Source organism: Pogona vitticeps, chromosome 6, assembly GCF_051106095.1.
Source record: "Pogona vitticeps strain Pit_001003342236 chromosome 6, PviZW2.1, whole genome shotgun sequence".
Classification (NCBI taxonomy): domain Eukaryota; kingdom Metazoa; phylum Chordata; class Lepidosauria; order Squamata; family Agamidae; genus Pogona; species Pogona vitticeps.
Genome location: NC_135788.1, coordinates 95,919,515 through 95,936,301, shown reverse-complemented (window position 1 = coordinate 95,936,301; position 16,787 = coordinate 95,919,515). Strand labels below are relative to the sequence as shown.

General features: G+C 40.3%; 1 protein-coding gene across 1 annotated transcript in view; it reads right to left on the bottom strand.

Moving 5' to 3' along the window:
* Positions 1-865: 865 nt before the first annotated feature.
* The window catches only part of NPEPPS (aminopeptidase puromycin sensitive), a 102,889-nt gene continuing 86,967 nt past the window's right edge, over positions 866-16,787 (bottom strand). The window contains exons 17-23 of the mRNA XM_020785617.3: positions 11,073-11,292; positions 9,455-9,597; positions 8,998-9,054; positions 6,480-6,587; positions 4,962-5,117; positions 4,821-4,868; positions 866-2,374 (exon numbers count right to left, since the gene is read on the bottom strand). Coding sequence (XP_020641276.3) covers positions 2,222-2,374; positions 4,821-4,868; positions 4,962-5,117; positions 6,480-6,587; positions 8,998-9,054; positions 9,455-9,597; positions 11,073-11,292 — 885 coding nt within the window. The 3' untranslated portion in view covers positions 866-2,221. The remainder of the gene's footprint in view (positions 2,375-4,820; positions 4,869-4,961; positions 5,118-6,479; positions 6,588-8,997; positions 9,055-9,454; positions 9,598-11,072; positions 11,293-16,787) is intronic.

The window sequence follows — 16,787 nt, the reverse complement described above, 5'->3', positions numbered from 1 at the left end:
TCCAGGACCCAGCACACACCAAGGCAGCAGCACCCAGAAGTCCATTTGGGAGTTTTTGCTAAGGTAGAAAAACAAGACGAAACAGCACCTTTGCTGTGGAAAAGGCCAAGTGCCGTAACTTGGTTATTACCAGGAAGTCCGAAGAAACTCCCACTAGAGCAATTTTGGCTGTTTTTAAAGTCTAGAACTTTGGTTCTGAATATGTTGCTCTAGGCTCAGCATGGATATTATATACAGTACATCTTTCTTAGAGTGATTGCTCTTCAACACAACACTACCACTTTAGAGCAGCAACCTGTGGACACTCAAAGGATATGCTCTTCAGCTGTTTGGAGGTGGCACTTGAAGAAGAGAAGACAGTAGGAGTATGAAATCCAGAAGACACCCCCTTAATTACCCACAAAGGTGGACACATACAAAATCATTTGAATTTATTTCCCACTAAAATCTGTGGGACAAGTTAGGAGGATAACTCAAGTCCTATTGTGGTTTCAGTAGAAACAAAGTGAAATTAACTCGATGCTGTATCTAATTGTTGAGTACTATTTACTGGCAGTCCTCCCACACAAGCTCCACTGAAATGAATAAGACCCCACGCTCCCAAATCTGACTTTATGCTCACTGCATTAAGCTCCTTAATAGAATTTAAGAGTCGGTCACCTGAAACAGCCCCATCATTTTGCCTCGTGATAGTCCCATCTCTTGAGTAGGGAGTGGAACATTCCAAGACGTATACATGATGAATAAAGAGAAAATTCTTCACCGTATACCCCAACCCATTTAAACTTACTCATCATCAAAGCCGTATACAAAGAAACAGCTTCCAGTTTTCCAACATACATACACCAAAACCAAGACTCTTCAGTTTCACATTGACTTTCCTTTTTATTAACGCCAACTTGTTTTAATATTTTTTCCTTTTGTTTTTCTTTTAAAACAATAGCACAAAAATGTGTTTCCAGGGAAGCAGTTTGACAGCTAGTATCTGATGACCTTCTCAAATAACAGTTAAAGCCACACCAAGTATGAATTCCTTTTCAAAAAGGTATTTTAAAAAGGGGAACTGTAAACGTTTGTGGGAGAAGTGGTGTCAGGTTTGAAATCTGGTTAGCAGGAACATGCTACTCTGATAAGCAACTGATGGCACACAACTCAGAATTTCGTCATCATGCCAGCTAGTACAAGTTTTAAGGCTTCTGAATCAAATTACCAAACATCACCAAAGAAACAGGGATGGAAAACTGCAGTCACAAGGTGTTTAGGGAAATGTTTTGGTTTTTAAACAGAGTGAGTCTTTCAGTCAAGCTACAGTGTTATGCATAAAGAAAGCCAGCCCTTACAGCGGCCCAGAAAAATCCAGTCACAGTACTAAATCTTATTTGCATGCAGTGGTAGGGTATAATTTAAAGAAAGATAGAAAAAGGTGCTGTGAATTCATTTGTTTTTAATGTGGCTCAGAAAGATGTTTCTATATGGGTTTTGTAATCTCTAAGAAGGACGTCAGCAAATGAAATCAAAACTGGAGATAGAGACAGAATGGTTTATTTCTCCCCTCCCAAAAGACAATGAGAGAAAGGATTGGGAAGGGCGGGATTCTTACAAGCCTTCAAATAAGAACCAAGATTACAGAATGTCTCCCAGAAACCCTCACCTCAGTATACACACTAAATTATACCAAGCTGTCTTTCATAATTGAACCATTCAACACGCTTGTGTTTTTTGCCGTCTTGTTGTGTGCTCTCTGGCATGCTCAGAGGCGTTAACCCATTCCTGCCCTCAACTCACCATAGAATTCAACGTGCCTCTGATTTCCCTGCTGCTTTTCTTTCTTTCTTTTTTTAGAAAAAGGGAGAGGAATGGTTAAAAAAATCATTTATCAGTAGGCGTAAGGAAGGGGTAGGTGTTAAATATTTTGACCACTGACAAAGGCTTAAGGAATTTTCACAGTTTTGTTATGCTCTATTTTATTACTATTATATTTACAGGGTGGTTGTTTTTGTTTGCTTTTTGCTGAATTGTTGATAATTTTTTTAAATAGAATTTAGTTCTGGAGTGTGAGCAGGAACCAGTTAACTACATTCATTGTCCAATCTCCACTGGTTTGAGAAAAGACTCCAATTTCCTTGGCGTATTATTCGGCTGTTGGATAGCAGCTCCTCATCCTCGCACCGAGGCAGTTGGGCCATAGCAGTTGGGATGTCTGAGGTGGGTGAGGGTAAGCTCACACAGCAGTTGGTGAGGCCTTACGCTGCAGGAGGTACTGGTGGACATTTTCAGCATCACGCTTCAGCCATGCAGCATTCAACAGAATGTTTTCACAGCACTGCTGGATTGTGCGTTCAGCTGACGGAGCAGGATGACTCTCAAAGAAAGCCTAAATGAAACAAAACAACATCCACTGGGAGTGCCGCTTTTGATGACATCTTAAAACATTTGAAGTAATGAGGATATGCACCACAGATGTGGGAAATCTGTGGTAATTTAGTCCAGTCAGCTGATAAATTACTCTATCCATCATCCCTCATGACTCATCAGGCTGGCTGAAACTGATGGTAACTGGAGTCCAAACTTGTATGAAGGGATAAAGACTTCCCAGTCTTGATAGGGCTCCAGTTCCATAGCATATAAGGAAGAGAGGGACAAAGACCATATCTGCAAAAAATGGTGACTGCTCAGGTAGACATGTGTGAGCCCTACATATGCCATCTATAGAGCATGCCCACTAAAGCAGCAAAGCATGGTTTTGTATGTTAATGTTTAAATGATATTTTGATTTTTCAGCACTGCTGCTATGGCAAGCTTTTCTAAGCTCCCAAGAAAGCCAGTGGTTATATCATGTGTGCATTTTAAGCCTTATAATGAAATCATGTGGCTACATTTCTCATGGCCAACATCCACGTGAAAATGGATGGTACATTCACCAAGTCAACTTCCTAGTGAAACAGGCCCATTTTAAGAGTTTTAAAAGTGCTCCTCAGTGTGTGGCAGAGCACTGAAGAACTTGTAATTACAGTGGTGCCTCACTTAGCGAGCGCTTCGTTTAGTGATGAAATCGCATAGCGATGAACGTTTTGCGATTGCAACAGCGATCGCTTTGCGATGTTCCCTATGGGGGAATTTCGCTTTGCGATGATCGGTTCCCTGCTTAGGGGGCCGATCATTGCAAAGCCACCATTTTCACACAGCTAATTGGCGGTTTCAAAATGGCCACCGGGAAAAAAACATGGCCGCCCGCTGTTTTCTGGGATGGAATCCTCGCTTAAGAGGCACCAGAAATGGCCGCGCTATAGAGGATCTTCACTGAACTGTGAATTTTAAGCCCATAGGAACGCATTAATTGCATTTTAATGCGTTTCTATGGGCTTTTTTTCGCATTGCGACATTTTCGTTCAACAGCGATTTCACTGGAACGAATTAATGTCGCAATGCGAGGCACCACTGTACTTAATTCACAACTAACTCTACAAGCCAAATCTGTTCTACATTCTGCCATAACATCCACTACACTCTAATTTAGACCCAAACCCAAATACTACACATGCGTTTCTTGTGTAATCTGTGGAAGTTATGGTTAACTCTCCACTTTGCCCAGGTATACTAGATGTTCTAGATATACTAAATCCCCAGTCCTGGCTTGCCTGCATTGGTTGCCAGTCTCATCCCAGGCCAAGTTCAAGCTGTTAGTTTTAATGGAGAAAGTCCTTAACAGTTCAGGACCTAAGTCTCGGTCAGAGTGCATTTTCCACAGAAATGCTGCCTGCTTTACCCAATCCTTCCAGGCCTTGTTGTGGGTAGCCACACCAAGAGAGGCAAGGAAGGCTTCAAGTAGAAGTTGTGTCTTGATAGTTCTACCAGACTTTGCAATGTCCTCCCTCTGGAGATCTGGCAGGCCTCCTACCTTCAAAGGTTTAAAAAAGTGCTCAAAACTTCACTTTTCAAGGAAGCCTTTAAAGATATCCTGTTACTCAGCCTGGTCTGTGACCCCTGTGCCTCTTGATGCTTGTTGCTATTATTTAGTCTTTTAGCCTGTTTATTTATCTGTTCCAGTTTTGTTGGTTGGTTGTTTTCATTTATTATTTTTGTTTTTGGGTGGAGTGGGGATAGGGGGAATAGAGTCTATGTTATATTGTAAGACCATCCAGAGTTGTGGTTTCCACTAAGTGGGGCGGTATACATATGCAAAAGAAAGAGAGAGAGAGAGAGAGGTGATAGCCCCCATTGTGGTATGGTAACAAATTCTCCCACAACTTTGAACGATAGGTGATTAATCCTTCCAGAGCAGCTTTCTTTAAAGTGGTGTCCACCAGATGTTTTGGACTGTAACTCCTATAATCCTTCACCCTAAGCCATGTTGGCTGGATGGATAGAAATTGGAAGTCCAAAAGGGTTAGGAAAGACTGCTTTCAACACACCCCTGAAAATGTTGTTCTGTATAGCAACAGGCATATAAATAGTAGCATTTTGGTTGGGGAAATAGTCTGTAACCATGACAATTTTCTACAGCTACTTTTTTAGCATTTGATCCATCAACTCTTACATAAGGTAACACCAATTTATATTGATGTGCTTAGTTGCATGGTTGAGTTTATCTATCTAGAAAGCACACTGACTGACCAAAACCTGTAGCTGTGATTAACTAAAAAGGAGAGACCTGGAATAAATTGTCCTGAAACCTTGCCCTAATTCTCTACTCCCCTTTCAGAGAGATTGGTCCAACAACAGTAAAAATGAATGAGTTCTATGTATGCAATTCTGTTCTGGCATCTAAATCCAGAGCCCCCTGCAATGCTAAAGTCATAACACAAATCAAATCATCTTACCTTAACCTCTGCAGCCATTTTGTCAATTGCAAACCCATCCACTGATAGCTGGAACACAAAGCAAAGCACACAGTAAATTGGAGGGAGACATTTTCTAAAGCCTTCTGTTTCAATGCATAATCAAGACTTTTTCATGCACACCTTTATTAGCCTGGATATTAAGAAGCCTCCCTGATAGCGATTATACAGCTCTTCCCAGTTGTCTCTGACAAACTTCCAGGCAGCTTTCCTGCCCTGCTTGCTGCTTCCAGCAACTCCACCAATGACAGACACTGTATCCTGGGGACGTACCTCTTCCTGCAAATGAAATAAGAAGATACTGTAATTCTAATACCTTTGAACCTCAATACAGTACCAATTATGCATAATATATTGTACTGGACAATCACAAACTCTTTTAAACCCTTCAGGGACTAAACAACAGCAAGCTATATAGACTGGAATCCTATTGGTATTCATGTAAGAACTGCATAATTTGCTGCACCTAAATGTGGCATCTTGAGTGGATTAGGACATTGGCACCTCACCTACAGTAGCCATGTGTTGGATTTCTTTTCTCTCTGTTGTCACAGAGGTCCATGATTACATACCACAGCAGACCCCCCTGCCTGCTGTGATCTATGTTTTCAACAGCAGCAGTCGGTAATGTAAAGCAGGAATGGAAATAAACAGCATAACACCATGCATTTTCTATCTACACATCATAAACAGAAGGAGGCAGGAATGCAATATCGGATTCGTAGTAGCCCCATTTCTGCCCATTTACAATAATCATCATCTTTGAACTGTGGAGCTGGAAGGAACTCTATGGATCATCAAGTCCATTTAGTTTTAGCCTGCATTATTTTGGTACTTCATACATGGCACTGCCTCTACTTTAAATAACTCTTTTGTAAGAGCAGTGCCCTATTTCCACAGCAGTTTCACAAAGAATATTTCACATCTATAATACTGACACGTTCATTCCAGATGAGAACTGCTGAATGCTATTTCTGCGTAACTTAACCCTGTTTCTGAGAAGCTGCAAGTCTGCCACATTCCCTTCCCTCTGGTTTTATTGCCGAGGAAGAATGCCAAGTAACCCATCCCATTTCTTTCAAGCCCACACGGAAAAAGAGAAGCAGCCACTGATTAGTCGTCCAAACATTTGGTGGACATGCATCAGCGAGGCTAAAAGGGCAGACTCAGCAATAAGCTGCTAGTGAGCAAACTTCTTGCACCACTGATAATTTCAGTAACAGTCTCTCGGGACTTTTCAATGAAGCTTTAACCATGCGGCCCAGTTTTTGAAAAAACAGGGGCAGCAAGGTCACAGGCTGCAGAGCTGGCTTGAACGCTCTACACTTCTTGCAATTCTCTCACTGCTGTCCTCATCTTCACCTTACCTGTGAGGCTTGCTAAATATAGTTTATTTTGCTTTCACTAACTACAGGTAAGACGAAGTAGCTATACAACAGGAGTTTATTAACCACTGCTCAACCTCCCTGTCTCCTGTTTCCCAGATGTCTTCATGTTCTGCCTAGATGGTTGTAGCCCTAAGGATGACACACTTAACTAAAAGAAAAGATTCTCAGGGTGTTGAAACTGGCACTAGATACAAAACTTTACATTTCAACTGACAATGCACAGGGTACATGTAGTATTTGGTAAATTACTCACTGAAAGTGCAAAAGTGAGAACTTTCTGTATTAACTCTGGCTGAGATATTGCTCCAAGTACACGCTCTATTCGGTTCTTCTCTTCCTGCATATCAGCTTGCTTGTGGAGCTGTACAAAACAAAAACAAACATTGCAAGTGACATAATATTTGTTTCCTGCCACAAGCAGATATCCTCCACCCTAAACTTGAGCCAGAGAAGTTGAATTAGAAACATACCATGGTACACTGGCAATCCTACTGACTCTCTGGGAGTGTGGCCAATGAGCAGTCCACAAAAGAATATCTGCCACTTAGTTTAGTGGGGGGTCAAAAAGAGGCCATGCTTCCAAGTAACTGTGGGCTTGTTTTGGGAACAGAGCCATTAGGTGGCGTTCTGACTCCATACAATCTTCAAATGAGTCAATCATCTTCATTTCATCTACATTTCACTGTACTGCCAGCATTCTCTTTTGAAGTATGTTCATGACCAGGTTCTTGCCACATAGAGGTACAAAGCAACTTACATTGAAGCTGTTCAACAAGTCATAGCCCTTTAAAGGGACTCAGGACCTAGAGGAAAAATAATCTTCCTACCAATAAATGCTAAAGCTACAGGAACCTGTCAGGTACAAACAAGTGTTTCAAAAACAGTTTGAACTGTGAAAACAGGACTGTTTGGAGAAGAGGGCAGAAAATGGCAGATTTCAGAAGTTTAAAACATTGGTATTAAAATATACATTAGATTATGTTTTGTAGTGGCCAAACAATTTCCTTTCACTTTACACTCATGACTATAGCCCTTCCATAACCTTTTAAAAAATATATCTATTCTAGGTTTTATTTAATTTTATTTATAGAACAGATCTCTTATGCATTCTGAGTAACAAAACTGCACTAATTTCAAAGTATTGTTTCTATTTATGTAACATATAAAATTATCTCTCTATCATGCTCACACCCACCAGCAAGTACATTTGGGGATGGCACTTCTCATCAGCTCAATTTTTCATTGCCTTTATTTGGTTCACCAATTACATTCTTTCTTACATAGCAATCATCAGGGTTATAGGGATCCATGTGCTAGTAACCTTCAGACTGGGTTATTTATAATGAATTGTTTGTTGAGATGCCATTGAAAATAGCTGAAAAACGTCAATTAGTACAGAATCCAGCTGCCAAAACGCTAGCAGCTAGGCCCAGGTGGAGCCCTACTGCATTCATTCTGAAGTAACTACAGTAGCTTCCTGTTACTGAGGCAAATTCAAGGTACTGGTGCTAAATTTCAATCTCTAAATAGCTGTGGGCCTCAAATATCTGGGCCAGCTTCCCAATCTATTCATGTCTTGAAACGATCAGAATATGAATTTCTATATGTGTCTTCTATAAGAAAAGGGCAAATACCTACAAAAGATAAGGGCCTTTTCTGTGGCCCTTATCCGTCAGTAGGCAAAGACCTTTTTCAGGCAGACTTTTAATCAGTAAGTGGACGTCTAAGGGAATGCTGTAGTCTTGAAATTTAGGTACAGTCAACCCTCGACTTACAAACGTCCCTAGATACAAACTTTTCGATTTACAATCGGCTCCGTTGGCAATATTGGCATCGACTTGAGAATGGAGCTCAACCTACGAACGAGGTCGAGGCTCGATTCGCAAGTCAATGCCATTTTTTGCGAACAGAGCCGTTTGTAAAGGACTCCCTGTAAAAACGCAGGGAGAAAGGGCGGGAAATTTGAATTTCCCGCCCTTTCTCCCTGCCTTTTTGGCTTCAGAGCTCTCAAAGGGTTCCCCCCCCCCGACATCGGAGCAAGCCCTTTGAGAGCTCCAAAGCCAAAAAGGCAGGGAGAAAGGGTGGGAAATTGGAATTTCCAGCCCTTTCCCCCTGCCTTTTTGCCTTTTGAAATGCTGGAATGGATTAATTCTATTTCCATGCAGTTCAATGGGAAATGGTACTTCGACTTTCGAACTTTTCAACATGTGAACGTCATTCCAAAAGTTCGTAATTCGAGGTGCCACTGTATTTTAAATGTGTTTTTTAAATTGTGTTTAGTCTTGTTTTTAATCTTGAGTAATGTTTAACATTATATATAATGTTTATATATAAATTTTGTATAGTATTGCAAAGTTGTTACTACTACACAGTTTTAATTCTTATGAGTTGGGGAAAGGTGGCATATAAATAACATACATTCTGTACTAAATTTTAAAATACATAATTTATGCACTTTTAAAATGATTTATATATAAACAAACACTGGTGTTTTATAATCAAATTCATTTCTACAGAAGATGTTTAAGTATGTGTTATAATGTCTCCCACTTAAACAAATCACCCTAAAGGCTACTGCTGTTGCTCACATTAGACACAGTAAAGAAAAATACATATAATCAAAATTACAAATATGGAGGTCACATGTGGCCCTCGTCTTCATTAATGCATCACCCACCCAGGGTCAGCATGTTCATTTAGAGATGTAGTATTTTCTCTGCAGGTTTTTTTACTGCACAGTAATACTATTAGCACACTAATAGCACACTCACCTTTAGCATTGTATCTAAGGTTGTACTGTCACCATGCTTTAAAACAGTAACATACACCTGGAAAAAGAATGACACGTTTCAACATTTAAACATTTTTTTAAGTCACATTAATCACATATTAATCAGCGACCAGTCACCTTTAGATTTTATCCCCCTTTTACCCTGCCATCTCACCAAAGGCAGCCAAGGTATTTAAAAAATATTTATAAGTATGTGAGCCTCTCCCATAGATATTAGGATTATCTTCTGCTTCAACCATTTAAAATTTCAAGGGAGGGATTTACCAATATGAGTTGAAAAGATGGTTGAAAAATGCTCAAAGAAACTTACTGTTCTACCAACACAAAAACAGGAAGTGGGTATGTTGCATGTTTAACTCAGCACACAAGTACACAAGTAAGTATTTGGAGAAAATTCAGCTCATTAAGGAGAAAAAAAGTGTTTTAAAGCAACCTACAGGACTTCTCAAATCAGCAGACAGGATATGCTTCCCTTCCACATGGTCTTTAAACCGACGCCGAGCTTCTTCCAGTGTTGCCTTATGACCGGCTTTTCCTAGCTTGCCCAAAACTAAACCCCTCAGAAGTGCATCCAGATGGCCTGATGCAAAAGAAAAAAAAAGAGATAAAGTCAGTTGTGTTTTTTTTTAAGAATTAACATTTTTTATTTATCTGAATTTGTGAGATAATGGAAACTGAACTGAAAAGGATGTAAGCTTATTAATATACACCCTAGAGCAGGGCTAGGAACCTGTAATCTTTCAGGTATTTACATTAAAACTCCCAAAGTCCTTTGTCTAGGAATATGCTTGGTGGGATGGGCAAACCAAAACATCTAGAGAGACAAAGGCTTCCTGCATCTGCTCAACACAAGCCATGAGACCATGATGTAGTCTGCAAAATGCTTGCTGGCTCCGCTCCTCCTAAACTCCCACAAGTCAGCTTCCACATCTTGATTTCTTCCATTATTAATTTTGTGCAGCAATTCTGATACAATTACAGTATTTCAAATTATTAAAAAAGAGCAGGAAGACTTTAGGCACCAGCTCTGAACAGAGCTCAAGTATTCTCCTTGTTGTCCATGTGAAATCTATTAATTGCCAACACAAGGGATAAGAGAGAATGTAGATCACCAGTGAAGTATATTAATAACCCTAGAACTGTGATCTAAGGTCTCTATGGATCATCAAGTCCAGCCCCTCTCAAGGCATAGTGGGGAATCAAACTCCAATATCCTGCTGTTTTAGAGTATTAAATCATACTAGATTAGGCCCACTAAATCAATAGGGATTTAATGAATAATCTCCTCTGTAAATTCCATTGATTCAAATGGGCCTACTCTAATTGCAACTTACTATATTAAAGTAAATTGCAGTTAGATTAGGTTTATTTGAATTTATGGAACAGCTGACTCAACAAATCCTCATCAATTCAACGGGTCTACTTTAGTCTGATTTACTACACTAAACAGGATTTTGGCCTCCATATGAATATTTGATGATTGTCACTTTAATTTCTGTTATAAAAACCCAGATATGTATGTTTTAAGAAATGAAGGGGCAGTGACTGACAAGCAACTAGCAAATCCATGGTTAAACTGCACTTTGATCCCAGACCAACAGTATTCTACATATCTCTCATATTCTGTCATCAAATACTGTAAGTTACTTTTTGTTACAGCAGTAAATATTAGAAAGTTGTACAAAATTAAATCATTTGAAGAATGTTAGAGACATGTAGAATAGTGTAGGTCTAGGCTCTGACCTCAGCTTAACCACAGACTTGGTAGCTGCCTGTGAATCACTGCTCTTCCATTTCTTAAATTTAAGTACATGGGTTTTACAACAGAAACTGACAAGCAAAGCAACCAAGGTAATGTGCTCTTTGTAAACACATACTTTTTGATGTTAATTATTGAATAAAAAGCAGCATAATTAGGTCTATGCTAATGGAGCATTCATTTATGTAAGCCTCTCAAGTATTGGAATGCAGAGGAGGCTATCTATTATTCCAGAGCAAATGTGGCATGGTAGAAATTCAGCACTTAAAAATTGAAAGATGATTTAATCTTCATACCCTCGCCAGGCTTAGGGTCCCAACCCAGCTTTTCTCCTATGGGTGAAAAGATATCACGGACGAACGCCTGGATCTCCTCATAAAAGTCTGTGTGGGACAAGAGAGTTGAGAGAATCCCCAGGTTACAGCTCAGGTCGCTCCACACGGTATAGTTGGGCTCATTCACAAATGCTTCCATGACTTTTAGAACCTCTACAGTGCTAATAATTCCAGCTCGGGCCTAAGAGAGGAAAACAAGTAAGTTACATTCATCTCCAAAACATTACATCTTACCACACAGAACACTCTCTGGATTCCTTTCTTACAAGCAAAGACTGGATGATGACTACACCTTTCATGGTTTATATGGGACTAGAATCAGGATGCTCTAATCTGGAGACACAATAAGCCTTAAGAATAGAGCACATACTCAACTCGGTCCTCTTTTCTTTACCACTATGCAAGATGTTTTAGGCTTCCACTGGTTCTCAATCCAACCCAGTGATGGCCAGAGTACTATAAAAATTTATGCTGGATTAATTCAAGCCCTTAAAGGTGCAAATGAAAAAAATGTATTTAAATCATAAAATGTTGCCAAACCAATAACAACAACGAACTCTGAGAAAAAGACATTTTTCCTCAGTCTCCCAATTTTTGGATCTGTATTACTGTAAAAAAATGGATTGGCAATTAATTCAGTTTAGACAAAATGAAGCTGTACTTCATAAAACATGATAAATGTAAAGAATATACTTTCAGAAGATGGGTTTCTGGTTACTAACTTAGATGACATTTTGTTATTGTTTAGTCATTAAGTCGTGTCCGACTCTTCATGAACCCAGAGACCAGAGCATGCCAGGCCCTCGTGTCTTCCACTGCCTCTCTTCCACTGTGGGTCAAATTCATCTTGGTAGATTTGATGACACTGTCCAACCATCTCGTCTTCTGACATCTCTTTCTCTTGCTTTCACACTTTCCCAACATCAGGGTCTTTTCCAGGGAGTCTTTTCTTCTCAAGACGGCCAAAGTATTGGAGCCTCAGCTTCAGGATCTGCCCTTCCAATGAGCACTCAGGGTTGATTTCCTTCAAAATGGACAGGTTTGTTCTCCTTGCAGTCCAGGGGATTCTCAAGAGTCTCCTCCAGCACCACAATTCAAAAGCATCAATTCTTCGGCAGTCAACCTTCTTTATGGTTCAGCTCTCACTTCCATACATCACTACTGGAAAACCATAGCTTTGACTATGCAGACTTTTTTCGGTAAGGTGATTCTCTGTTTTTTTCCTCCCAAGAAGCAAGTGTCTTTTAATTTTGTGGCTGCTGTCACCATCTGCAGTGATCATGGAGCCCAAGAAAGTAAAATCTGTCACTGCCTCCATGTCTTCCCCTTCTATTTGCCAGGAGGTGATGGGACCAGTGGCCATGATCTTAGTTTTTGATGTTGAGTTTCAGACCGTTTTTTGCACTCTCCTCTTTCACCCTCATTAAGAGGTTCTTTAATTCCTCTTCACTTCCTGCCATCAGAGTGGTATCATCTACATATCTGAGGCTGTTGATATTACTTCTGGCAGTCTTAATTCCGGCTTGGGATTCATCCAGTCCAGTCTTTGGCATGATGTATTCTGCATATAAGTTAAATAAACAGGGGACATTATACAGCCTTGTCGTACTCCTTTCCCAATTTTGAACCAATCAGTTGTTCCATATTCAGTTCTAACTGTTGCTTCCTGTCCTAGATATAGATTTCTCAGGAGATAGATAAGGTGGTCAGGCACTCCCATTACTTTAAGAACTTGCCATACTTTGGTGTGGTCCACATAGTCAAAGGCTTTTGTGTAGTCAATGCAGCAGAAGCAGATGTTTTTCTGGAACCCTCTGGCTTTCTCCATAACCCAGCATTCCTCTGCCCCTTCAAAATCCAGCTTGTAGTTCTGGGAGTTCTTGGTTCATATACTGCTGAAGCCCACCTTGTAGATTTTTGAGCATAACCTTGCTAGCATGTGAAATGAGTGCAATTGTACGGTAGTCCTTTGGCATTGCCCTTCTTTGGGATTAGGATGTAGACTGATCTTTTCCAGTCCTCTGGCCACTGTTGAGTTTTCCAAACTTGCTGGCATATTGAGTGTAGCACCTTAACAGTGTAATCTTTTAAGAGTTTAAATAGTTCAACTGGAATGTCATCACCTCCACTGGCCTTGTTGTTAGCCATGTTTTCTAAGGCCCATTTGACTTCACTCTCCAGGATGTTTGGCTCAAGGTCAGCAACCACACTATCTGGGTTGTCTGGGACATCTAGATCTTTCTGGTATAATTCCTCTGTGTATTCTTGCCACCTCTTCTTGATGTCTTCTGCTTCTGTGAGGTCCCTACCATTTTTGTTCTTTATCATGTCCATCTTTGGACAAAATGTTCCTTTAATATCTCCAATTTTCTTGAACAGATCTCTGTTTTTTCCCTTTCTATTATTTTCCTTTATTTCTTTGCACTGTTCGTTTAAGAAGGCCCTCTTGTCTCTCCTTGCTATTCTTTGGAAGTCTGCATTCAGTTTTCTGTAAATTTCCCTATCTCCTTTGCATTTGGTTTCCCTTCTCTTCTCTGCTATTTGTAAGGCCTCGTTGGACAGCCACTTTGCTTTCTTGCATTTCTTTTTCTTTGGGATGGTTTTTGTTCCTGCCTCCTGTACAATGTTATGAGCCTCCATCCATAGTTCTTCAGGCACTCTGTCCACCAAATCGAGTTCCTTAAATCTGTTCTTCACTTCCACTGTGTATTCATAAGGGATTTGGTTTAGATTATACCTGACTGGCCCAGTGGTCTTTCCTACTTTCTTCAGTTTAAGCTTGAATTTTGCTATAAGAAGCTGATGATCAGAACAACAATCAGCTCCAGGTCTTGTTTTTGCTGACTGTATAGAGCTTCTCCATCTTTGGCTGCAAAGAACATAATCAATCTGATTTCAGTGTTGCTCATCTGGTGATGTCCATGTGTAGAGTTGCCTCTTGTGTTTTTTGGAAAAGAGTGTTTGTGATGACCAGCTTGTTTTCTTGACAAAACTCTATTAGCCTTTGCCCTGCTTCGTTTTGAACTCCAAGGCCAAACTTCCCTGTTGTTCCTTTTATCTCTTGACTCCCTGCTTTAGCATTCCAGTCCCCTATAATGACAAGAACATATTTCTTTGGTGTCAGTTCTAAAAGGTGTTGTAAATCTTCATAGAATTGGTCAATTTCAGCCGCTTTAGCATTGGTGGTTGGTGCATAAACTTGGATTATTGGATTAATCGTCTTAATTGAATTTGCCCATTCCCGTCCATTTTAGTTCACTGACACCCAGGATGTCAATGTTTATTATTACCATCTCCTTTTTGACCACATCCAGCTTACCAAGGTTCATAGACCTTACATTCCACGTTCCTATGCAGTATTCTTCTTTGCAGCATCAGACTTTCCTTTCACTTCCAGGCGCGTCCACAGCTGAGCATCCTTTTGGCTTTGGCCCAACCATTTCATTAGCTCTGGAGCTACTTGTACCTGTCCTCCGCTCTTCCTCAGTAGCATGCTGGATGCCTTACAACCTGAGGGGCTCATCTTCCAGCGTCATATCTTTTAGCCTTTTATTTCTGTTCATGGAGTTTTCTTGGCAAAGATACTGGAGTGGCTTGCCAGTTCCTGCTCCAGGTGGATCGCGTTTAGTAAGAACTCTCCACTATGACCTGTCCGTCTTGGGTGTCCCTGCATGGCATACCCCATAGCTTCTCTGAATTACTCAAGCCCTTTTGCCATGACAAGGCAGCAATCCATGAAGATGACATTTACAAAGGCTTAAATTAATGGAGAGTATATTTATCAATAACTGTTACCTAGCACACCACTAAATAAGGAAACTATGTTTGATACTGGATGATACATAAGGAGGAAAGCCTGCTTGTAACTTCTCAAAAGCATCTGGCTGGCCATTGTTGGAGAAAAGGTATTTGCCTAAAAAGACCTATTGCTAGATCCAGCAGGGAATCTGTTTTATCATAAACTTCTGTGTTGATGAATATGGTCAAAACTATTCCTTTGTTCTCTGTATGAGACATCTTCCCCATCCCTATCGCACTGCTTTCCATATACTTTTTTCTTCCTACTGGATACATCTTTGGATTTGTTGCCTACCACCAGTTAAATGTGAAATGTCAGCCCTCATATGGCTCCTATCAGAAGTACTGCTTAACTCTAGCTCCCAAACTGTGAACGAGGGAGTCCAATGGTTCCTTCAGAAACCTGTTAAGAGTTCCATAACAACCAGATCACTAAAGGCAGATACATATGTCATATAGTTTGCCCACCCCATCATTCTCTCCTTTTAACTACATGGAGAGAGAGACAGGTATCATGCACCTAATACTGATATTTGGCTTTAAGTTTCAACGGTACCGATTTCATGATGGTGCAGTTTTCAGGGGGATCAAAATATTGGCTTGGCTAACTAGCAAGCCCACTTCTGTTCTCCAAAAATCCACTCCTCTCCCAGGTTCTCTGCATGCACAGACAGCTGCAGAAAGAAGCAGGTAATGCTCTAATTTCCCTTGGTGTATGGAGGTGATAATGAAAAGCACAAGATTCCTGCTGTTTCTACATCTCCAAACCTCAATGCCAATAAACTGAAGGAAAAGAAGTACTCATTAATAGCATAGCCTTCTTGCCAGAAATAATAATCCCTTTCAACTGGTTCTGTGGATAACTACAGCTTGCAACAGGCAGGTAGCGGTAGCAATCCTTTGGGAAGGGATCCTTGTCCCATCCAGTTGGTCAGAAAAGAAGCCACCAGTAGCCACTGATGAACACAGCTCAGAGGCAATGTTTATACAATAGGTGACTTATGAGCAGAGCAGGAGAGTTGCCCCTCCCAAATAGGGGTGTGGTTCATCCACAGCTCACTCCACAAGCTGCCCATAGTTCACAGTTTAAAATAATTTGGCTGATGGCAAAGCTCAACATGTCTGAGCAGTTACCTATATTGAGTGTATGCTCTGATATCTACCACAAGGTAATTTGCTAACTGACATGTAAGAAGGAGCTCTCTAAATATAGGACATCTTATCACAACAACTTTGAAGGCTATATTTTACATTCTCACCCAGAAGCCACTGAAGTCAGGAAAGCAGAAGTGTTAGGAATCAAACAAGGCTGTGTGCATTTCACACACCAGCAACTGCACTGCACAAGGACACTAATTAGCACAAGAATTGCTAACATACCATCATGTGAAAAAGAAAGTACGCCCTCTTTGAATTCTACGGTTTTGCATATCAGGACATAATAAAAATCTTCCAGTCTTTAGCAGGTCTGAAAATTAGGTAAATACAACTACCAATGAACAACAACACACGACATATTATACCATGTCATTATTTATTTAACAAAAATTAAGTCAAAATGCATGAGAAACTAAGTACACCTTTATTGTTTCCATAGGAATTAAGAGGCTAAGTAGCAGTCAGGTGCTGCTAACCAAATATCTTTGAGTAATTACTCATCAGTAAGTGTGACCATCTCTATAAAAGTCAAAGTTTTAGCAGTTTGCTGTTCTGGAATATTCAGGTGTGTGTTAACACAATGCCAAAGGGGAAATACATCAGCAATGATTGTAGAGAAGCAATTATTGCTGCCCATCAATCTGGGAAGGGTTAGAAGGCCATTTCTGGACAATTTAAAGACCATCATTCTACAGCGAGAAAGCTTATTCACAAGTGGAA